The sequence below is a fragment of the Parasteatoda tepidariorum genome, chromosome 4 (assembly GCF_043381705.1).
Source record: "Parasteatoda tepidariorum isolate YZ-2023 chromosome 4, CAS_Ptep_4.0, whole genome shotgun sequence".
NCBI classification, from domain to species: domain Eukaryota; kingdom Metazoa; phylum Arthropoda; class Arachnida; order Araneae; family Theridiidae; genus Parasteatoda; species Parasteatoda tepidariorum.
This window is the reverse complement of record NC_092207.1, coordinates 7,652,122-7,677,264: the sequence shown is the minus strand read 5'-3', so window position 1 is coordinate 7,677,264 and position 25,143 is coordinate 7,652,122. Positions and strand designations below refer to the sequence as shown.

The 25,143-nt window shown below is 29.1% G+C and overlaps 1 protein-coding gene across 1 annotated transcript in view; it reads left to right on the top strand.

Annotated features, from left to right (window-relative positions):
- The window catches only part of LOC107451808 (AFG3 like matrix AAA peptidase subunit 2), a 42,983-nt gene that overhangs the window by 11,637 nt on the left and 6,203 nt on the right, over positions 1 to 25,143 (top strand). Inside the window, exons 6-16 of the mRNA XM_016068035.4 lie at positions 2,498 to 2,622; positions 4,204 to 4,380; positions 4,472 to 4,574; positions 5,763 to 5,900; positions 8,164 to 8,317; positions 10,993 to 11,122; positions 12,723 to 12,820; positions 12,920 to 13,030; positions 15,394 to 15,590; positions 16,552 to 16,671; positions 20,334 to 20,528. Coding sequence (XP_015923521.1) covers positions 2,498 to 2,622; positions 4,204 to 4,380; positions 4,472 to 4,574; positions 5,763 to 5,900; positions 8,164 to 8,317; positions 10,993 to 11,122; positions 12,723 to 12,820; positions 12,920 to 13,030; positions 15,394 to 15,590; positions 16,552 to 16,671; positions 20,334 to 20,528 — 1,548 coding nt within the window. The remainder of the gene's footprint in view (positions 1 to 2,497; positions 2,623 to 4,203; positions 4,381 to 4,471; positions 4,575 to 5,762; positions 5,901 to 8,163; positions 8,318 to 10,992; positions 11,123 to 12,722; positions 12,821 to 12,919; positions 13,031 to 15,393; positions 15,591 to 16,551; positions 16,672 to 20,333; positions 20,529 to 25,143) is intronic.

The window sequence follows — 25,143 nt, the reverse complement described above, 5'->3', positions numbered from 1 at the left end:
AATAAACTTAGTAATATCAATAACTTAGTAGTGTTCCATTATTAGAATTCATTCAAAAATAAAAAAACTTATACTTTTTTTTTTTACAAAAAAAAACTTGTTTTTTTTTTATTATATGAACAATAGATTTATCAAAATAAATAAACATTGAAGAAAAGAAAGGTTTTTTTTTTTACCATATCATGCAATACGAAAATTCATTTTAGAATTAAATTCTAATAAATTAAAAAAAAACTGCATTGTCCACAGAATGAAAGTAGGAAAAAGTTTAGTCATAATTAAGTAATATAAATTCAAATTAAATATTTTAATTGAAGGAAATTTATAGGTTTTAAGCAAAAACCTAAAATAAAAACAAAACTGTGATAGTTCAAAATAAAATTCAATGCTTATTTCGTAATGTACTTCATTATTTTATTTTATTAATTATTAGATTTTTTTTGTATCGTAAACATTTTCCTTTTTTTTATCGCAAAAGATCACTCAAGCAACAAAAAATTGAAATCTAAACTACAAACAGTGAGTAGTTTAAAAATTCACGTTTTCCGGTATTTTATGAATTTCTCAAGTTGCATTTAAATTACATTTAAATTAGGGAGGGATGTAACGAGTATTTGGCCCTTTTGTGAAAAATTCAGTTGGTTGAATGATCAGTCAAATATTCAGCAGAATATTTTTTAAAAATTTATTTCTCCAAGTTTTTTTTATTTTTGAATTTTTATAGATATTAAGTATTTTTTTTTTTTTTTTTAAGGAAACTACATTATTTATTCACAACGGACTTCGAAATTGGTTGCAAAGTTAGTCAACAGATGGTGCNATTTTTTGCAGTTTTTATTATAACCCAGCATTTTAACAGAACGTCTCATACTATTAATTTATTATCACTCTTTCCCTGTACTGTAATATAAATAACCAGTAACATAGAAAAGTGTGATTTTCAGCATTAAAGTTTTGTTTCAAGAACTAAGAAAACTTGTTTTTTCTGTTTTTCTTTTTTTAGGCATTTTTATTATGACTCTTTTTTTTAAAAAATAAAGTTACTAATCAAATTTATTTTATAGCAATTTTTTTTCTTCTAAAATTATGGCAATGAGAAAAATTTAAATTGAGATTTTCGGCATAAGATTTTCATTTAAAAAAATAATAACGTTTTTTCTATCTTTTTATTTTCTTTAAATAAAAAAAAACTTTTTTTAGACGTTTTCATTATAACGCAGTAATTTTTAACAGCATTTCTGTTGACTTAATTATTTTTTTCTTGGCTTTTTCTGGTAATTGAAAAATGAGATGTTCAGCTTTAAAATTTTTTTTCAAAAATTAAGATTGATTTTTACGTTCTCTGTTTCGCTTTTCGTCGACATTTTCAAAAACGTTCTTGATTGGCCTTATTTTTAGAGTCAATTTATGAATACGTTTTTCCAGGAAATATTATTCTGAGCATTGATATTTTAGTTTCAGTGTTGCTATGCTACTAAAAGATTTTGCTATTTGGCCTTAAGTGTATGGCATTCAGTCGATTTTTTGCCGAATATTTGGTTTTTGATCAAATCACAATTCATTACCACATTCGACCAAATCATATTCGTTGCGAAAATAAAAACGAAGAAAATATAACTAGGATTTCCGATAAAACTGTACCGAAATACCGTATCAAAAAGGGATTATTTAATTGCGTGATCAATCACGTGTCGTAATAACATCATAGTTAAATAACAGGATCGTCAATATCATGTGGAAAAGTGTAGAAATAATTGGGAAAAAAACATATTTATGCTGAACTCAGCTCAAATTTGCATGTCGTAATAGAATAATTGGAATTTTTTATAATGCGTGGGAACGCATAGCAATAACTGTCGAAAAAAATTGTTGAAAAAGAAGAAAGAATTGCAAAAAAAGATAAAAAATCACTTAAATTTAAGATGAAATAGTCACAAATAAAGTGCACAAAAAGTGATTATTTAAATTATACTTGGATGTGATTATTTAAATTATACTAGAATTTATACTTGGCATCTCTTTCATTTGTAAATATTTTTTATGGTAGAATAATAAATGTGATTTGATATAAAAGTAAACTTATACATAATTATTCATTTAAATCATGCTGCATATAATTTATTTAGAATTTCATGTTGTGAAAATATCAATGATTTAAATTTAAAAAGACATAATTTTTTTTAATGCATCATTAATGATTTTACTCAAGAAATTTCAGGATATTTTTGGGCTCACAATAACCCTTGCTGTTTTCTGGGTACTGGATAAATTGTTCTGTACTGTACCATAATTTAAATACTCATACCAGGCCATAATTTAAAGGCCCCTAGAAATTATCGCAAGTTCTTAAGAAAAGCTGAAGCTTCCCCCAGAGTAAAATTTGTTATGAAGTACAAAACTAACAATTTGAAATTTGTCTGCTAAATAGTTTGTATCGTTCTTCATTGCTGTGTTTTGGTTGCTGTTAATATTAAATTCTTTTTTTTTTCTTCTATAGAATAAATATTGGTTTAACATTGGAAGTGTTGATACTTTTGAGAGAAATTTAGAAAATGTACAGTTAGAAATGAATATTGAGCCTGCTAATTTTGTTCCTGTTGTGTACAAAACAGAAATGGATGGGTAAGTCTTCACATTATCTTCTATTTGAAACACCATACACTGGTTTTACACAAAAAATTTAAAGTGATGCAAAACAAAATGGCTATTGTACAAGTTTCCTTTGATCTTTTTGAAGTATGCACGGCTGATTCAGTGGTGCTTAGGGGTGAAAATCTTCCACGGATCTGTGATTTTCTTCTTTTTTAATACAGTCATACCTCTTTTTAGCGATGTTGCTAAATCTTGATAATAAGTTTGTTATATGGAAAATTCTTTAAACAGAAAATCATCTTTTGAAATACTTAAACAATACAAAACAAGTTTTAAATTCATAAACACTTAACATAATTAAAATAGCCATCGATGCACCTTTATCTTATAAACTAGTATGTACTATTTATTTTATAAATCTTAAGCATAAAAGAAATCTGCATGGAAAGCAAGAATAGAGCAAAACATTATCCAGTGTTACACTATCATGGTACATGCATTTTCAACTAAAAAAAATCTAAATTTATGTATAAAATTATAGCTGCATTTATTATAAAAGTAATTTAAACATATATTATTAGGCATGTCAATTTAATTAATTAAGTTATATTATTTGTTAAGTAATTTTAAACATGCATTATTAAGCAACATATATTATTACCACATGCATTATTAAGTTTAATTGCTACTGATAAAATCCTTTAATTTTGTTTGAGTTTTTCCTTTGAAATGCAAACAAAAAGAGAATTTTCTGCTTTCTCTAAAAGTTAAGTGGCTTCAAAAATCAGTCATAAAATGCATTAAACAAGTTTGAAATGTCCTGAAGTATTTTGGGAGATGGGGAAAGTGAATCTCGAAGAAAAGTTCATTGAATAGAAAATTTACTTTGCTGTTTGGAAGTTACTTTGGGAAGGAATTTCCGAAATGTTCTTGGTTTCTCGAGAGAAAAAAAATCGCAAAATGGAAGTTCGTTAAATAGAAATCTGTCTGTATGCATATTAATAATATTTTAATTTAAATATTTTTTGTATACTACTCTTCGACATTATATTAGCACATTATTATAGATAAGATGTATTTCATAAACTCAAATAATATTGATAAAAATTTGTACCTCATATTCATATTGGTTTAACGAAGGCAGCTACTTTTTTACCTATTTATTATAATTATTTGAATTTAATTTGAAATTCTGTTATACACTAATATTTTAAAAATATTTTTAAAACATATTTTAATGATGCAATCCCTAATTGAAAATGACTTGTGGCAACTTTTGCCTCTCTCTTAAGTTTTTAAAGCTTCACATAAAGCTTAGGTTAAGCTTACATAAAGCAATATTTGATTTTGAACAAAAATATTTTAAATTCATATTTTTTTTGTTGAATATATTTTAAAAATTTGGAGCCACATTTAATAATAGTTTATTCAATAAGTTGTTAGTTTTGTATTATAGTTTATTGCACAAATGAAAATTTTGCAAAAGATAGTGGTTTTTATAATCCTGTGACTCATGATGGCTTTTGCATCTCTCTTAAGTTTTTAGCATTCTTCACGCCTTCATCATTGGTTTTTAAGTGATAAGTTTAAACATTATTTTACTCTTTCTAGATCTGGCTTAGTTTCATACTTACCAATGATCATTCTTGTTGGTTTTATTGTATGGAATATGAAAAAAACAGCTGGAATGATGGGAGGTGGAGGTAGCAGGAGAATGGGAGGTTTGTTTGGGATGGGAGAAACAACTGCTAAACTGATCAACCCATCTGAAATAGGAGTAAAATTCAGGTAATCACTTCGTACAATTAATAAACAAGTTGGTTTTCATGTATTCCTTTAGAATTTTTTGGGCAGTGTGTCTTTTTTTTTTAAATTTCAGAGATGTTGCTGGCTGTGAAGAAGCAAAAGTAGAAATTATGGAATTTGTTAATTTTTTAAAGAATCCACAGCAATATACTGAACTTGGAGCAAAAATTCCCAAAGTAATTTTTTCTTATTTGTCTTTTATGTTAATGTACAGTTTTAAGGAAAAAAATCATAGGCTTAAAATTGTAATTGGCATAATTCTTGGTTTTATAGTAATAATAACCTAATATATGACCACTGTAGAGAACAAAAACAATGAAAGGGTTGAATTTGTTTTTAAAATATCCGCAGCAATATACTGAACTTGGCAAAAATTCCAAAAGTAAGTTTCCTTATGTAAAGGGGTAGTTTTAAAAGAAAACAAATCATAGGTTTATTGTAATTGGGATAATTTTGGGTTTTATTGCACCTAGGTAATAACCTAATTTATGACTACTGTAAGGAACAAAAACAATAAAAGCGTCTGTTTTGAGTGGAGTTTGTTCTTAAAATTTTTAAACTATTGGATGCATCGTTTGTTCCATGAATTTTGATGTATTAAATATTTCTTCAAAATAATATTTTTGAAATTTGACATGAAAAGTTTTCAATTACTTAATAGATGTATTGAAAACATTTTATTTTTCAGTAAATTAAGTTTTATTCTGCTTAAAAGCACTCTGCTAAGTGGATAAAATGCTCTTCTTAATTTTTGCGACTGATGTTCAAATTTCTCAACTCTAAGACATTTCTCTCCTATGACCTGAATGGTTGTGCAGCTTGAATAACATAGAGACAAAACCTGTTTCATGTCGGATAATTCAACTTCAAACTGAGTTTACTGTTGAGGATTAAAAGTTAAACTTTTGAATAAATAAAAGGAATAGTTTTTATGAATATATATTCTTTGTGCTGAACTATTTTCAACTTGATCCTCGGGGACCCACTAAATTGGAAGTCATGGGTCCTGCTTCAAAATGAAGAAAGAAATATTGATAATTTTCTTTTGGCACACAGAAAGAAAGAAAAAAAACTCCTTACTCAACTTTAAGGATGACTGGAATTTTCACATTTTGCCCCAAACATTTTAGTTCAAAATGGTGGGAAAACTGAGCAAATTTTTTTACTGTTTTCTGGTTTCATGTTTTTTTAGATACCAGAAAAAAAGTTCTGTACTGTATTTAGATGCAATTTCTAATAATCATTATTAATCATGTATTTTAAACATTTGATTCTCTGGTTCAAGTTGTTTTATAATTGCTTATTAGAAGACTTTCTCATAATTATGATATTAAATGTATTTCTATTTCTGTCTATGTTGAAAGGGTGCTATATTGACTGGTCCTCCAGGAACTGGAAAAACGTTGCTTGCCAAAGCAACAGCAGGAGAAGCCAATGTACCATTCATCACTGTATCAGGTTCTGAATTCTTGGAGATGTTCGTTGGAGTGGGGCCCTCAAGGGTAGGCAAATAATTAAAAAACTTTCTCTGCATGTTATAAAAAGAAACAACTTTCTGATTGTCGCAGAATTATTATTATAAAACAAAGCAGGTGTAAGATTTAGTCTGGTATCTTTGGTATAATGATTTTTTTTCCTTGACTTTTACTAATTTTTAAAATTATTTTCTGATTTTTTGTTACGTATCCAAAGACAGTGATAAGTAGTCCCACTTGCTACCATTTGTTATATCCACTTATATGTAAACTGTTATTATTATTATATCAAATAAACCCATGAATTGATGATAAGTGTTGACCTTTTGAATGTGATGTGGCATTCGATGTGGCATTTTTTCGATGTGGCATTCACTAAAACAGCTCTCACGGGTCAAGGAAAACAGGGAAAGCCTGGAATAGTCAGGGAATTTTATTTTGACTCTAAAGATCAAGGAATAGCCAGGGAAAAGTGAGATTTTTTTTGTTGTTGCAAAAACCAAGAAAACTCTTACATTATACCTGGAAAATATCCTGTCTTAGAATTGTCAGTAGCAGTAATCAGTTATTGAGATTCGAGTTAAATAATAAAATCAAAGTTATCTATTAAAAAATTGCATGGTATGGGTAAACTGGGTTTGAATTTTCATTGAAATTTTCCTGATTTACCAAGAAAAGTAAGGGAATTTTTTTTATTACTGAAATTGAGTGGCTAAAAGTGGCATATCTAACCATCTGGCAAATCCTCAGGGCAGCATCACTCACTAATGAATTCTGCTGTAAAAATTTTGTCACTTTTTAAAGCATCTTTCCATACATCATCTCCTTATGTTAAATAATATATATTAACTTAATGTTTGTTAGAGGCATGGTTAAGCTGTCAATGTGAAGAAGCCTGCCCAGCTTTCGACCGATGAGTATCAACTTGTTACTTGTCTGGAAAGTAAAGGCAGTTGGTTGCTGTTAATCATTAAATTATGAAGCCTCCGTAGTGGGCGGTTCTGAGAATGTTTTATTTATTTTTTGTCAAGTAATTGACAAATAAAAAATTATTTTTTTGTGGCATTAGTTAAGAATTTTCAAATTACGAATTAAGCTTTCACAATTACTACTTTAAAATTATATTAAAAATAATTTTTGTTTGAATGGAATGCAGTTCAATCCTGCAGTACCAAATTTCCTTGATTTTAAATACTTTACCATTGAATAACACGGAAAAAACCATATTTTTTTACAAGTTTGGGAAGGCCTTGATTTATAGCTAAAGGGTGTCAGTATAGCCATTGTTGAAAATTTTAAGTACTTTTTTTTGCAAGCATTCATCTAAGCAGGGCTCCCATGGGTCAGAGAGAACAAGGAAGACCTGGCATTGTCGGGGAATTTTATTTTAACTGTAATAAGCAGGGAAAGTTACAATTTTTTACAAAAAACCTGGAAAATTCCTATATCATACCTGCAAAAGAAGCAGTCTTAGAATTGTTACTAACAGTAATAAGTTATTGAGATTCAATTTAAATAATTCTAACAATCATCTTATAAAATTCCACCTTTTCGTGAAACTTTTCCATGTTTCCATTCTCATTCTATTAAAATCTAATATTTGTTATAACAAATATAGAAAAAAAGCAAAGTTTTCTGATGAAAAATAGCATGGTATAGATAAACTTAATTGATGATTTCCTATCATCTCTTAAATTGAATGTTCACTGCCGAGAAGAGCATAGAGTTTGAAAGTTAAAAGAACACATTTTTAAAATGTGTTTTAGAATAGCAAACTATATCATGTGAACTTCTTATATTTAACTAAGCCAATTTTTTAAACATTGTTGTAAATTATGCTCTCCAGTTAAGTATGTCTTCTAACAGTAGTGAAGTAGTAATTACATTTCGAAAGTAGTTTGTAGTCGCTTCATTAAGAAATAGTAGTTGTAGCTCACTGCAATTGTAATAAAGTAGTCATAGTTAACTACAGAGAAAATGTAGTTTTTTTTCAACCACTAGTCTTGATCATAAGTCTGAGATTGTTGGACCATCTATCAGCAAATTTTGAATAAAAATGTGCTAAAGTCTTTTTTTTTTTTTTGACCAAAAAATTGGTATTGCTAAATAAATGTTAATATGCCTTTTTAATGTTGTGATGTATTATGCCTTTTTCAAAGTAGTGATCTTTCGCCATTCAATCTGGAAAAATAAATTTAATAAATGTTTTCTTGCATACTTATTTCTACTTCATTATTTTATTTGGTGGCTTTGTTAAAATCTAAGCTTCATTAATTTTTTTGAAATGAAGGTCAGAGATATGTTTTCAATGGCAAGGAAGAATGCACCTTGTATTCTGTTCATCGATGAAATAGATGCTGTGGGCCGAAAGAGAGGCGGCAGAAGCTTTGGTGGTCACAGTGAGCAAGAAAACACTTTAAATCAACTTCTAGTAGAAATGGATGGTAAATAATATAGTTTTCTATTGCTTTAAATCGGGTGAGATTTTGGGGGCCATTCCACACAGAAAAAAAATTGTAATAAAAAATTTGCCTAACATTTGTGAATAGTTCAAAATGGTGCTTAAAATTTATATTTAAAAATTATGAAATAAAACAAAAACATATTCAGATAGAGTAAGCAGGCTGTATTATAGTTAAGAGCTACAAAGTTCCATCAGCAATGATTTTCAAAGTAAATATTATCTCATTAATAAAATTCTACAATGCTAATGTAGTTTTTTTTAAAAATCTCTCTATCTATATATACATATATCTGCAGGAGTGCCACAAAATAATACTTACAAACAATTTTAAGTATGGCTTTATTAAAGATAAGTAAATTAACAAATTATAGTAAGAATAGGCTTTTATTTATAAATACATTTAAATGGTTTCTAGGTGGCTTTTGCAGTAATGCAGAGGCTTTTATCTAGTCAGTCAGCCAGTTTTATCAGTCAAGTATCAAGTCAGCTCTATATGAGATTCCTTTCCACTGATCAGAAACTTTTCAACAAAACTCCCCTGGTCTGCTGAATGCTTCAAGCAGTTGTTGAACATCACTAAAATCCTAAGTTGATCTCTGGCAGAATACGTGTTGACAATAAAACACCTCCGGGTCTTTGTAGATTAGGGTGTAAAATACATCAAAAAGTGTACCAGTGGGACGTTCTAGAAGCTGTTGTACTGGGCCAAAAAGTACTTTGGCTACGTAAGCTGCACATTTCTACAATGCTGGCAGAAATGAGATAGATTAAAAGTAGGAGACTTGCAGCCAATTGCTAAAAATTTCAATAAGCATTTGCACCTCTGCATCACTGTCACTTTAGTGAAATTTTTGTTACTTAAATAAAATTTGGTCAACTATACCAGAAATGTAGAAAAAAAATGAAACTGGAAGGTTTGTCAATAATCTTTTCTTACTTTAAATCTTTTGCTAAAATGAGTAGAAAAAAATTAAAGAGTTAAAAGAACACAAATTGTATAAAATAAAAATTTGATTGTCTAATAAATGCTTTTTTGTGAAAAAGTATTTTGGTTTTTCTTTTTAAGCAAATATTTATTTAATTTTGTTTGAATTTTTTTAGGTATTTTGAATAGTACACTAGTTGTTAATTGATATTTAATTGTATTACTACAATAGCCACAGAATATGTGAATAATAGCATCAGGCTTGTGTAAATACGTTTTCCAACCCAGAAAATCAAAAATTTTTATTGATATTTTTTTACACTTTTCCCCCTATTTTCTTAATAATGTGTGTAGGATGTAAAAAATCACTGTCTATTTCTGTTCTGATCCTAAAATGATTCTTGCATAACTAATATTGAAAAGTTGTAATAATTCTTGGCAGATTATTTAACTTATAGAAGTAAAAATTTTGTGTTAGAAAAAGCAATTTTTTACAAGTTCTTATGTGCAATAATTTTTTTTAAAAAATAAGTAACAATGACATTTTATGCATTAAAAAAAAATTATGATCGGCTCATTTTTACTAAAATCTTAATTTTTTGTTAAAAATGAATTTTCTTCTATTTATATTATTATAGATTTTTTACAGTTTAATTTTTGTAAAGCTATTTAAAATTAAATCTTTTTTATTGGACTCGAGCATTAAATTTAAAGAAATATTTTTAATCCAAATTATTGTAAATTCTCAATTATTCAAATCAAATATTGTGTTAAAAATTACAAACTAATTGTCTGGTATAGTTAGTTTTTTTTTTTAGAAAGAAATGATGTGATGTGACTTAAAAATCTAAAAGTGGAGAAGGGTCTAATGTGGAAAATGGATTATTTCTGACCGAAAATTGCCCTTTAAATTTTGTCAATTGACAAAACTATGTCATACTTTCATATGTAGTTACAAGACAAAACACTTGATTCTTAATTACCGAATTAAAACAAAACAAAACAAGTTTTTTTATAATGGAAAAATATTTTATTTAGTAACTTAGGACCGTTTTTTTTTTTTTTTTGATAGGTATTATATTAAGAATAAATATGTTTGCCATTTATTTTAAATGCTACTTCTGATTCGCCTTTCTGTATTCTCAGATAATGTACTCAAACTATCAAATGACTACAAGTTATATTTTTAGGGTTTCCATGGTTCTTTGGAACATTTAGTAGTTTTAGTAAATTGACATTAGCAGAAAATTCGTTTTCCAAGATGTCATTTTAATGTTTAGAAGGCTTCAAATCTTCTCTAGACATACAAGTGTGAAATTTACAGACCACATCACCCCTTGTAAAATGTAGAACTCTTCCTATTTAATGTCAAGAATGTAGCTTTCCTGCTGAATGCTGTTGTTTCCATCCATAGTAAAACTTTTAATCATTGAACTTTTACCGTGTAGAAAGTTAATCCAAGAATTTAAAAAAAATAAAAACCTATAAATATATTTTTTTAGGAAACAATATTAGCAGAAAAAAGAGAAAATTATGAGAACATTAAATAAATCTGTGTCTTGTTTGGCACTCCCTAACCTGGCTCTCTGGATGGTTGTATTAGCTTTCTGAGTCATGAATGATTTCAAAACTGAAATTATAGCAGTATTGTGTTATAATATATTTTCAAGCTATTTTGTCATATAAAATTTTTTTTAAAACTTTTTTTAAAAATTAATCTATTTCTTTAGGTTTTAATACAACTACGAATGTGGTTGTACTTGCTGCCACCAATAGGGTAGATATATTAGATCACGCTCTGCTCCGTCCTGGTAGATTTGATCGACAAATATTTGTACCTGCTCCTGATATTAAAGGAAGGTGAGTCTACTTTTTTTTAAATTTAATTTTATTTTTTTAATTTGACATTGGCTTAAAAGAACCTAGGTTCCAATGGGGTCATGGAAATCTTTAAAAATCCAATGTAGTCTTTAATTTGAATTTTGAAAAAAAGTCAATTAATTATAGAGGAAGATGAATTTCTATCCCAACTACGTACTTAGCTGCCAACTCTACTGGATTTTCCAGTACAGTACTGGATTTTGCCAGTTTCTCCTGGTCTACTGGTTTAATTAAAATTCTACTGGTTTTTGTAAATTTTAGAAAATTCCATAAAGTTGGAGTAAGTTTCCTAAAAAAATCCCCATTGAAATAGAATTTTTAACAATCTTTGATGAATTAAATGCCTAATAATATTCGAAATTATGGGTAAACGTAATAGATAGCTTTTCAAGTATGTTTAATGTCAAACATAACTGTAAAATATTGCAGCTTTTCTATTCTGATGACTATAAAAATCCCTAAAATTCCCTATGTGTATAATATTTAGTACATTATGCAACAATTATCATGAAATTTATATTATTTCTGGATTAATGGATTTTTTTCTATCCATGTTGGTAGCTATGAAACTATTTAAAATTGTGCAATTATCTAAAACATAGTTTAATCTTAAAAAATGACCAACCTAAAACCCTCAGTTATCACATTTGATGTTAAAGCTTCAGTTTTGGAAAACGTTGAATATTGTTGTTTGATATCGGTTCGAAGAAACAGTAAAACAACAAATTGATACCGATGAAGATGGTGAAATGAAGCAATAAGCAGTGTCAGCACTTGTGGAAGGCCTCAAAGCTATGAAACAATGTCGCAATCTTAACGCAATCAATCTTCTACAAATATTGAAAATTCTTTAGCATTAAGAAGAAAAAGTGTATTCAAACTATATCTCTATTTTATTTTTCATATCTATATATTTTAGACAAATAAATCTATTAATTGAATTCTCTTTTGTACCATAAACATTTCTACAGTAATTTCATAGTTTTCCAATAAATTATTTTTCCATTCTTGTGGCAAATTTATTAGGTTTCAAGTATTATAAATATTAATACTTTTTCAAATCTCTATTTTTTGTTGATCCACATTCCCTATCTCTCATTTGCAAAGAATGGTCACACGAGAAATGATTGCTTGTGGTTCTACTGTGTTTAGATTAAGTGATTCAGATGCTAGTTTGTAAGAATAGCAATCTGCTACAAATATTGAAAATTCATTAGCATTACAAAGAAAAAATTTTATTCAAACTATATCTCTATTTTATTTTTCATATCTATATATTTTAAACCTGAAACAAATGAATCTGTTTATTGAACTAACTTTTCCACCGCAAACAGTTTTATGGTAATTGCATAGTTTTTCAAGAAAAATTTTTTCTTATGGGAAATTTACTAAGTTTCAAGTATTATATTAACACTCTTTCGAATCTCTATTTTATGTCAACGTTTTTCCGAATCTCTCAAAATGTTGTTTAAATGCTTTTATTAAACGACTCTCTGTAAAATGTATTTGTGTTTTAAATTTGAGTCATCTTGCAAATTGGAAATGTTTCCATTTTAAAATGAAATCTCTGTCCCCTTAGAGCTTCTATATTCAAAGTACATCTGCAGCCTCTAAAGACACTCATTGACAAAATGGACCTCTCTAGAAAAATGGCTGCTTTAACACCAGGCTTCACAGGTGCTAAATATTTTCACTCGATATCATTCTAAAAAAGAAAAAAATCAACTAATTATTTTATTCGTCTAAAAAAACTATTTTTAATTTTTATTATTGTAGGTGCTGATATTGCCAACGTGTGCAATGAAGCTGCACTCATAGCTGCGAGAGATTTGAATGAAAGTATCAAAATGCCACATTTTGAACAAGCCATTGAGCGAGTCGTTGCAGGTACTAACCCTTTAAGTTTATTTTAGTTTTATAGTGTACTGCACTTATAAAAAGCCTGATTCTTTAAAATTTATGCAGGGTATCTGCCCACCTGGAAAGTCATGAATGCTGAACAAAATTTGTCATGAAATGCCATGATTTTAGCTAATTTTTTGAAAAAATCATGGAAAGTCATGGTTTTAAGTCGCCAAAAAATCTAAGTTTTAAATTGGAATTTACCTCTCACCCAATTTCATGGTGTTCCGAATATCTGAATTTGTAAGAAATTTCCTACTCACAGTCATATTTGATTAAAATATAAATTGTTTTTATCATGTCTTTAAAAATTATGTTCTTTCAAAAAATAAAAGAAAAAACATCACTTCTAGCGCAAATTATCTTTTAAACTTCTGTGATTTCAGAATTTTTGTTATTTATTGTTTTTTTTTATCAATTTAAAATTCTAACTGCAGCAAGCCAGTCATTGGCGAATTTCTTTTATTCCGAAATGAGAACACAAAAATCCGCAATATTTCTTTCCTTTCCGATGAACAAGAAAAGTATCTGCGGAATTAATTATAATTCTGCGGAAAAAAAGGAAAAATTATTTGCTTTATCTTAAGAAGGCTCATATCTTAAGAAGATCGAATAGTATCAATGATTCTTAGAATAATAACCAGGTGAAAGAAATGAAAATATTTTTGACCATAGATGCTCATAACAGTGAATGTGAATAGATAAAATTACATAATTTATTTAGGAAATATTGCTTATTTAATTATTGAAAATTTCATTTAGTTTGAATAATGGGTTTCTAAAGTTAAGGAATTTTCTTTACTGGACACTAGTTTGAAACTAGAAATTGACCAGAAACAGTCATTTTCATGACTAAGTATAAATAATATTTGACCTAATAAAGAGTTAAGAATGAACTGCAATTAAAGAACTTGATGAATCAAGATGTTTCATTTCAGTATCTTTCCCTAAAAATATTATGCACATTAGGTAACTTCTTTAAAGTCACATTCTTGAAAATCGTTTGTTCAATTCCAAGTCTAAAATAATTTAGCTTTAATTTCTTTTTTAGTCCAATGCTGTTCCAGTTATTCTTTTCCATATCTGCTGTTATTAGTATTAATAATATTCCATATTTTTCTCGAATCGTGGGACAGCAATTATAATATTAATGACAGCTCTTATTAGATGCTTTCTGGCTTTTGTTTTTTCTTTGTCCTTTAAAAATGCTCCATACACAAAAAAAAATTAAACAGGTCTGTTTTCATATTCTAAATTTCTCATGTTTGTTTCATTTTTTTCTCCACAATACAAGTAAATTTTCCTAGTTTATTTTCCTAGCACTCTTTAATTAATGTTTTTCAAATATTTATTTTTGTTTATGATACATTCTTTTGTAATTTTTGATTATTTCTGAGCATTGTCTCAGAATTCAAATGTACTGTACCCCATGGCATAACCACAGCGACATAGTCACCGAACGTTGCAGAGTTCTTGCAGAAAGATTTTTCTTTTGAAAAGTAAAAAGAAAATTAATTTTCTTTTCTGCAGAAATATACACGAAATATTTGAACCATGCATCTGGATAATAACATTTTGACGAGCTCAGTTTACCCCGATAGTATCGTAAATCTATGTAATGTTTAAATTGTGTTTTTGGCAGTTAATGTTTCAATTGTGTTTTCGGCAGTTATTGATATTGATCTTCACATGGATTTTAAATATTCCGATATATGTCTCCATAGTTTTTAAATCCGATATTTTACATACAATATTATTTATTGCAACAATCTAATCTGGAATCAAAACACGTATTTAAGAAGTTCAATTCGCATGATTTCGTCGTCTATCTTTTTTTTATTTTTATTTTGGCTATTACTACTACGGATGTCATGATTTTTCATTATATTTTTTATTGAGATGATAATTTACAAAATGCGAATAAGGAAATAATTTGTGCCCCCCCTACAAAATGCGAGAATATCACCCATACTATAAGAATAAAAAATTATTACATGTTTAATTAAAAAAAATTAGATAGTTCCTTTTTGTAAACACAGAGCTTTCGTTTCTTTAAATTACTAATTTATATGTTTGTTATTATATAAACAATCTTGCACAAAAATAGTGCTAAAGAGTTTCGTCGCACATAGCTCGAAAAAATTCTGCTTCTTACTGTATGTAACAAAGCTTTATTGATTATTTTTTAAAAAAAGGAAACATTGACTCAAATCTAATGTTTTTTTTTAGATTAATGCAGGTGAAGGGGTGTAAAATGTATTAAAAATTACTGAAAAATTTTGTTTCTTTTTATACTGATGAAAAAAGTGAGCTTGAATTGTCTTTTTTACAAAAATGTTTTTGATTAGGCATGGAGAAGAAAACGAATGTTTTGCAAGTAGAAGAAAAACGAACTGTAGCGTATCACGAGGCAGGACATGCTGTTGCAGGCTGGTTTTTAGAGCATGCTGATCCACTTTTGAAAGTTTCTATCATTCCTCGTGGGAAGGGTCTAGGATATGCCCAATATCTGCCCAAAGAACAATACTTATACAGTAAAGAACAGGTCTGCTTTCATTTTTTTTTATTCAAGATTTTGCATGGATTGTTGTAATAATTTATAAAAAGAGAACTTCAATTTATTAATGTTGTACAAAACTGATTTATTTTTAAATATTGCCTAAAATGAATGGAAAATTATTAATGTATGTAATGCTTGTGTAATTGTATTTATGATGTGATTATCACATACATTGCAATCAAATAATAACTCGATTTCAATCCCTGGCAATGATCGCCAAAAAAGCGATTAAAAAACTGCACAGATTTACAACAGAGTGTGCACGATTTGAGTGCTTTTAAAAGTGATGACTTGAATGTGAGATTCGAAATTTTCAACTTTTTTTCTTTTCAAAAAGAAAATGTTAATATTTTTTATTATGTTTATGTTGTGCTGAAGACCACACTTAAACAGCCCGTGTGCAACCCTATTCTATATAATTTTTTTGAAAAATATTTTTAGTGTTTATTATTGATAATATGTTATAAAGAGCCAGGATGGCTCAGGGGATAGAGCGTTCACCTTCTAATAAAGTGAACCGCGTTGGAATCTCAGCAATTGCTTGCCAATAAGAATTCGGCATTCGGCCGACCACAGTGCTGATGTAAAATAGCTTTAGTGGTAGAGGGATTATGGGTCAGAGTCCCCTTGCCTTCAGGCTAACCATGGGAGGTTTTCATCTTCATTTAACGCAAATGCGGTTTAGTTCCATCAAAAGTCCTACGTGAAAGCAAATTGATCCAGGAGTTCCCTTGTCTTATGGATTGGGTTCAAAATTACAAGGCTACAGAGTTTAACATTAGTAGACGTAAACCCAAAAATTGGGTCGACCGTTCAAAGATGGCTACAAAATAAAATAGGTTCTAGAAAAACACATTTCATTTGCATAATTCCCAAGTGCAATTTTTTTTAATGGTGTAACCTGTTAACATAAAAAGTATCTAATTTTTATTTTGAAATATTCTAGTTGTTTGATAGAATGTGTATGACCTTGGGAGGCAGAGTTTCAGAACAGATTTTCTTCAAAAAAATAACTACTGGTGCTCAGGATGATTTGAAGAAAGTTACTCAGAGTGCCTATGCTCAGGTATGAAAATGTTTCTTTTATTTTGAATTGTTATTTAATACTCTTTGAAATTTCACAGTATGTTGAGTTAAATTTAAAAAACTGAAATTCTCCAATTTATTTAAAAAAAAGTTTATTTTATTTATTTATTTTTTTTTTGTAAAAATTGGTTTAAACTTCTTATTCCTACCTTTCAAAAAGTTAAATCATAAAAATTCTATTTATATATAATTTAAAAACAAAATTTCTCCCATTTATTCTAGGAAAACATTTTTTGTACAAATTGGTTTAAATTTCTTATTTCTTATTCATACCTTTCAAAAAGTTTAAATCACAAAAATTCTATTAATATGTAATTTAAAAACAAAATTTCTCCAATTTATTCTAGGAAAAAATTTTTGTAAAAATTGGTTTACATTTTTTATTCATACCTTTCAAAAAGTGTATATCATAAAAAGTCTATTATGATATTAGGGGGATTTTTATTAACTTGAGAAATTTTTTTCTATAGAATCTTTCACAGCACTGAAAAAGTGCCATTTGGTATAACACTATTATTTGGAATAGATCCTGCCCTTGTGCATCAAAAATTAAGAAAAACTTTCTTTCTGTTTGCTATAAAATCAAATCAAAACTGGGAAGAAACACAAATCTGGACTCAATTTATAGACAATGTTTTTAATTTCATCTTTTGCAGTTGAAATCTGCTCCCAAGACAAAAGATGCAAGTGTACCAGCGAAATTAATTTCTTAAAGAAAGTTGAAAATAAATGTGTTGTTAACTACCGTAAAATGGCTCAAGTAAAATAGACAATAATGATTTTATTACTATATAGGTAAAAAACAATCAGAGTTTGAGAAATATATGTATATATTATTACAGTGGAGCATCGTTTATACGACGCCGAAGGGACCACCGAAAATCGTCGTATAAACGATAACGTCGTATAATCGATTTTTACTTCTAAAACTGAAACTATGTTTTCAGTTAATTTTAATTAATTTAATCAGTTAATTTAATTTCAGTTGATTTACATAAATTTCTAAATCAGACAAAGCAAAACAAACAAATAACCAAAGAAGAAAAATTGCAGTGAGCAATTTGAATGTATGTTACCTTTAATTATATTTTCTTGCTATTAGTCTCTACAATGCTTTGAATAGCGAGTTGAACTTACTGCTTTCTATGATGCAATTTTAGATTTCTAATCACGGCCAAATCTAATGGCTGAAGCGCACTTGTGCAATTTGCAGGAAAAAAGAGAGCTTTTACATTTTCCAAAATAATTAGTATCGATGGGTGCGCTGGACATTGGTCGATGAATAGCAAAATTTTTCGTTTTTGCCTCTTCATAACATTGTCTAGTTTTTTCAGTCATCTAGTAAAAATTACGGTCGTCATCCAAGCATTCTTGTTGGCACCCTTTTCTGTATCATTCATGTTGGCAAATTCCGCCCTTTCTTAAAATACACAAGAAAAAATAAAAAATTAAATAAACGTGAGCAAAATCTAAAAACCGACGTATAACCGATTCTGTGCGTCGTATAAACGATATATTTTTACATTGAAAGGAATAGGAATGATTTGGGACCACACTAAAACGTCGTATAAATGTAAACGTCGTATAAGTGATCGTCGTATAAACGATGTTCCACTGTATATATACAGTGAACTCTCGCTACTAGGATATCCGATAGAACAATAACGAACTGACGAACTTGCATATGAATTAATGTCATGCTCCTCTCAATATTACGATATTTTCTGAAGCAATAAATCCCTGTAAAAGATTTTTTCTTACCTAATTTCAACCTTGTTTTTTCCATTTATTATTGGTTTTCAAATAATGTAAAAAATCTTATTTTATCATCTTTTGCCATTTTTTTTTCTGACAAGAAAAGACTCACTGATGGCCACCCCCAAGAGCTTTCATTTTTAGAATTGCCTCCCTTATCTCTTATGAAGTCAGAGATGTAACATTCCTATCTGATTTCATTTCCTTTATGTTAAAACTTTGATCATGATTCACAAATGAGCACAAGCATCATATTGGCACCTGAGATAGAATTTTTTTCATAGAGGGTGGGCGGAGCATCACTCACAAACGAAAATCATTTTTGTACTTTAAACTCAATGCGTACTTTGCTGGTTGACTTCAACAGTCAGAAGAATGAATAAGCAAAAATGTCGGATTATTTTCTGTAAAAACGGCTTTCCAGATATATTTGCTTTCTTATTTTATTTCAATTGTTTTTAATATTTAACCTATCTGCAAATTAATATATACATTTATAGTTAATACATATATAATATTAAAATTTTAAAAAAAATCTTATTGTGTCCCCAAAATATGTTGTCCCTAGATATAAAAATGCACCCCTCTACAGCAATATATTTATTGGGTCCCAAAAATATTGTTGTAGCGAGGTTTTAATGTGTGTATATATATATACAGTCAAACCCCGCTATAGTGAACACAGTTTATAGTGAACTCCCGGATATAGTGAACGAAATGTTCGGTCCCGTGCCTTGCTATACACGTATAATGTTATTTTTTGTGGATATAGTGAACCAAAAATGTGAGGAAGTTGGATATAATGAACTTTTTTCCATTTTCGACTGATTTTTTTTGGTCATAATTTTGAAATTTCTACTTCAATATAATTACATATACCGATTTTTAAACCATCTATAGAGGGGAATGTAGCGATAAGGATTTCTTCTTGTTTGCTTCTTTTATCTCACTTTTCTATCCCTAATCAAACCAAGCAGATGTTTCCAACCCAGGCAGATGATGCACATGTAAGGTGTCAGTGGGACCAATGTGCCTCAGTTAAAAAAAATCATGCAAACAAGTGTCTCAAATTTAACTATGGCGAGCAGTAAACGTAAAACGTTCTCCATTGATGATAAAATGGGCATAATCAGAAAAATTTAAAATGGTTGCAATCAAGTTGATATTTCCAGGGTTAAAAAACGGATTAACAGAAATTCAGGAAAAAATTATCCGAGAATCGGGAAGTGTTCACAAGATGAATACTTGTACATAAGACAAAGAGTAATGAAAAATAGCACATTTTTTGCTACTACATAATATTTTTCAGTCATTTATTAGACTAATGTGTAATAAAAGGGAGGAGTTTGGGAACTATTAGTTAAATTGCCTGCGTAACAGATATAGTGAACTCCCGGTTATAGTGAACCGAAATTTCGGTCCCTTGAAGGTTCAGTATAGCGGGGTTTGACTGTATATATATATATATATGCCAGGTGTCCAAAAATTTTGTCATATCAGGATGATCAAGATTTGCTTAGGAATTTGTGTTCAGAAGTGCAAACTGCATTTTGAACTGATAGTAGTCAATGTTCCCAGGCGTATAAAGGCGGAGAGAGAAATAATGGCAAAAGTGGTGTTAATGTGGATTTCATTAAAGAATATGGGTAAATTGCAGAAAATGTTCAGTTACAGAAAATGGTGTGTCACTGATAGCCTGCAAACATTGCCTGCTAGCAGTTGCAGTTTGCATTAAGTTCTTTTGTAAATGCTTGTTCTTCATGATAGGCCAGACCAGTATGTTGACTTTAGCATTGACCTTTTTAAGACTCCCTGTACATGTCTTTTACTTAAGGGTATTATTTTGCCTTTCAAAAAAAGTTTAATTTAATTTTTTTGTTGTTTTAGGTTGTTCAATTTGGAATGAATGAGAAGGTAGGTCAGTTGTCATTTGATTTACCACAACCCGGAGATATGGTGATCGACAAACCATACAGTGAAGCCACTGCACAAATCATTGATTCTGAAGTGAGAGAATTGGTTGACAGGGCATACCAAGCCACATTGAAACTGCTAGAGAGTCATAGGGCAGATGTTGAAAAGGTACCATTTCTGTTCTATATCTTGTCTATGTATGCCGATCACTGGTCTAGTGGTTACTGCACTGGGCTACGGGGCCAGTGGTTGTCTTTTTGAATCCCACCATGAGCATGGATGTGACTTTTTCTCTTTATGTCTATTCTTCTGTGTGCGTGTAACCCGCCCTATAAACAGGTTTGTGGTTATTTGACGTGGGCGACGCTGCTCCACTGCCGTGTCTTAGCCACAGGTGCCCATTGGGTAAAGATAAGAGAGTAGCAATTCTGGCATTTCTGAGACCAATGGGAAATAGACTCAAGTGCCCGCCATTATAAAAAATTCTGTTCTATATATTGAATAGGGTGGGTCAAAAAATAGCATTTTTATTTTCAAAATGTTGTAGTGTGGAAAAGATGTCTCTCTGGAAAAAGTTGATTAAAAATTGTTTGATGTCTTCCGGTCACATTCAAAATTCATAAAAACTTAGAAAATGGATAATTTTTCTCGCATTTTTTAATCCGAAATTGTTAAATGGAGTTGCTGCAGCTAAATTTTCTTATTTCATGTTTTTAAAAGTGAAATAAGTCATATCTTTTTTATTTCAATGTCGTGATGAGGATGACTCCTTGTTTTTATCATTTGTGGCTTGTTTTTATCATTGTGAAATGGCACAAAAGGAATCAAAGAATATAATTATTAAGTAGACTTAGGCCCGCAACTGAGCCCTGACAGAATTTTCTTCAGAGCAATCTATTGAAAACATATATCTTTTTTATGAATGCTGTTTTTGAAAGAAATTTAGATTGTATATTGAGACAAATAGAAAATTCATACATTTTTCTAAAGAAACTGGAACAGTAGGAAAAAAAAATTAAATGCTTATACAAAAAAGCATCTATCCCTGTAGTGTCTAATACTGTTTTTTTTCTTCAATGTTACAGCAATGTTTTGAATGTTGTATTTTGTTAACAAGGTTTTTTTTAAAAATTTCTCAGAATAATTGAACTAAATTTATGTATAGTTTAATAATTTTATTAGTTTAATAACTAAATAATTTAATAGTTTAATAATTTATAATTTATTCATAATTTTGTTAGCCACCTACAATATGAATGTGTCAAGAATTGTTTTGTTACATGTACAGTCGTATGAAACTGCATGCACATTTTATTATTTATTTTTGCAAATATATGTGATGACACATTTACCAGCAGCAAAAAAAGTTGTAAAAGCTTTAAATTTAAACATCTTCTGTTTAAATAAATATGTGTTTATCGCAATTGTATGAATTTTTCATATTATAGAATTGGATTTTTGATAAATAAATTTCCAGTTCTGGGTTGGGCCAAAAAAAAATTATTAATAGAAACAATTTTTTTTGGCCCAACCCAGAACAACTGGAAAATCTAATTTTTTATTTAAGTCTTGTGGCTAAACATAATAGGGATTTCTACAAAACCCCAAATATATAAATGTTTTTAAGGGGAAAATATTAAAATCACATTCAAAACTCTCCTGAAATTACTTTTAAACTTCAAAGTAAAATGAATAACCCTTAACCACTGTATTCATTATCATCATCAGCATTGGCACAATAGCCCTTTGTGAGCCTGGGCCTTCCTCAGAAGATTTTCCCATTCTGCCCTTCTCCCAGCAGTTGATTTCCAGTTCTTTACTTCTAGGATGGCAAAATCCTCATCCACACAGTCTTTCCATATCTTTTTGGACCTTCCTCTTGGTCTTTTATTGGAGGGGGTTGCATTAAAGACTCTTAATGCTGTTCGTTCTGGATATCATCACTATTAAAGATCTTATATATTTCAAAATTATATCTTTTTCTCCAGTTGCTGTTATCAAGGATAGTGCAAAAGTTGGTTCGTAGGACCTTCCTCTCGAAGGTTGCTAATAACTTCTCTTCCCTTTTTGTTAAAGTCCATGTCTCTGAAGCATAAGTCAAAACTGACTTGATTAGTACCTTATAAAGTAAAATCTTCGTCTTTCTTTTCATTAAGTGTGATTTCAATAATGATCTTAAACCATAGAAGCAGCGATTGGCTGCGATTATTCTTTTTCTGATTTCAGGATTAATGTCATTTTGATAGTTTATTTCTGATCCTAGATAAATAAAAATTTTTACAGATTCAAATTTAAAAGAATTCATTTCAAACAATTTGGGGTTGGTTTCCATTGTACCACAATGCATATACAGTACAGAACCCGTTATCTGGAAATCAGAAAACCGAAATGAAATTCCATAAATTTTCCCACCATTTTTTTTAAAAAAAAAAAAATTTTTTTTCCTCATAAGATTTTAGGATCTTTCTTTCTTTTTTGAAAGATGTTTACCTTACCATCATTTTGGAAATAATCATTAGTGTATTACTTCGTTTTTTCTTCTTTTTAAGATTATTTCCAAATATATATTTTTTTAGTTGGCTTTAACAATAAAAAAACGGCTTTTTGTAGCGATTCAGAAAACCGGAAAAATCAATTATCCGGAGTAGCGATGGTCCCGATCGTTCCGGATAATCGGTTCCCTACTGTATTTATTTTTCTCTTAAGTTAATTTTTCTAGCTGATTTTTCTAGTGCCAAGAAATTTTCACTCAGTGCAGTCCTAGATCTTGCGATGATGTCTACATCATCGGCATATGCCAAAATCTGCACTGATTTAATAAATATAGTACCTATAGTATTTATGCCTGCATCTCTAATAACTTTTGTATAAGGGTATGTAAAGCAGAAGACATGCTAATGCATCTCCTTGTCTATCTCCATCATAAATTTCAAAAGAGGTAGATAGTTCCCCCTGAATTCGTACCGTTGAAATGGCTTAAGTGAGAGTGAGCATTACAAGTCTGATTAATTTTGATGGAATATTAAAATCAGATAGGGTCTTAAATAGCTCAGTCCTATTAATACTGTCATCTGCCGCCTTAAAATCCTCAAATAAATTATGGGTCTCTATTCCAAATTCTCTACATTTCTCCAAAGTTTGTCGTAGGAGGAAGATTTGGTCAACTGTGGACCTTCCTTTGCGGAAGCCACACTGATAATCACCAATGACGCTGTCTACAATGGGAGACTGACGTTCAAATAGGATATTTGAGAAGACCTTACAGGCAAGGCATAACGGACTTATTCCTCTATAATTGTGACTGTCCAATGCATCCCCTTTTTTATGTATTGGACATAGAATACTCCAATTATGTGTAACTGTAACTTCCATTCAGTAGGCAATATCTCTCTCTCCCAACTACATAGAATAATTTTCTAGATGTTGTTTACATGTATTCATTATTGTATCTCTCAATATTTACTTCTTTTTTTTGATCAATTTTCTTCTTTGAGCATAAGGTTATTTTTTCTGCACTTTAAAAAAAAAAATTTTTTTTTTGGCCCAACCCAGAACAACTGGAAAGTTTTTATTTAAGTCTTGTGGCTAACCATAATAGGGATTTCTACAAAACCTCAAAGATATAAACTTTACAGGAAGTCGAAATTCCAACTATTATCTTAAACATTATTCTAATTTTATTCTAACAAACTTTTATTTTTTTCTCTGTGAAGCTTTTTTTCGTATGACCCAGTAGAAAATGTTCTCATAATGAAAATAGCTTTTCGTGCTAGTACTGTTAAATGCATGTTTTTATTAATTTCAAACTGAAATTTAATTATTGACAATGATTTTTATGGATTATGAATTTGGATACAATTTTAAGCCAAAAATTGTATAATAGCAAAATTGTTTTTGAATATAGGGGGGAAAATATATCGAAAATTAACCAGTCATAAATGATTTTTATCTGTAGTGACAATTTTTGAAAATATTTTCTTACTTTACCATATTTTTCTGTTGATTTTTTAATATAATTTTAAATTTTCTCAAAATAAGTACCTGTCAAAAAAATCCCAGAGAGACTACTGCTCTTATTTAGAGAGCTCTTTTTAATGATACAACCTCATGCTGCAGTTAGAGTGCACTAAAGATAATGCTATCAAAGATTTAAACAATAAAACAACTGTAAAATGTTGAACTGTTGTAACATACTTTAAAGCTTAAAAAGATAAAAAATTTTTGGTAAAAAAATAATAAAATTTAAATTATTTAGAGTAAAAACAATTTAAAAACACCAATTAATTAAGAGTAAAAATTTTCTTAGTATTTGATTTTTTCTTCTTTCTTTGTACTGTCATATAAACCACGGAATTTCTCAGAAGACTAATTATTCTTAATACCTTATAAACATACTTTATTAGTACATCAATAATATTGGCATTTTGTTGATGCCTTGGAAACTTGCTGCAATAGCAGACTTTTTGTAACATGCTTTTAGTAAATTTGTTATTCATTTTTTGTTTTGTTTAAAATGCTTGTTCCAATTTTTTAAATTCCTTGATTTCCCATGTTTTACCAGAAAAATTTCTGCGAGTAGAAATTTGCTAGAATTTAAATAAAATACAATTTTTTTAAAAGTATAGGCTGCTCTATAAAACATTTGATGAAACTGCCTTCATTTTTTCAGAAACTTGTAAACATATTTTCTATATGGATTATTCAGTGCACTAATATTGCCCAGCATATCAACACATTTGTTAAAATAAAAATTTAAAGAAAGATAAAAAAGAAATAGTGAGAT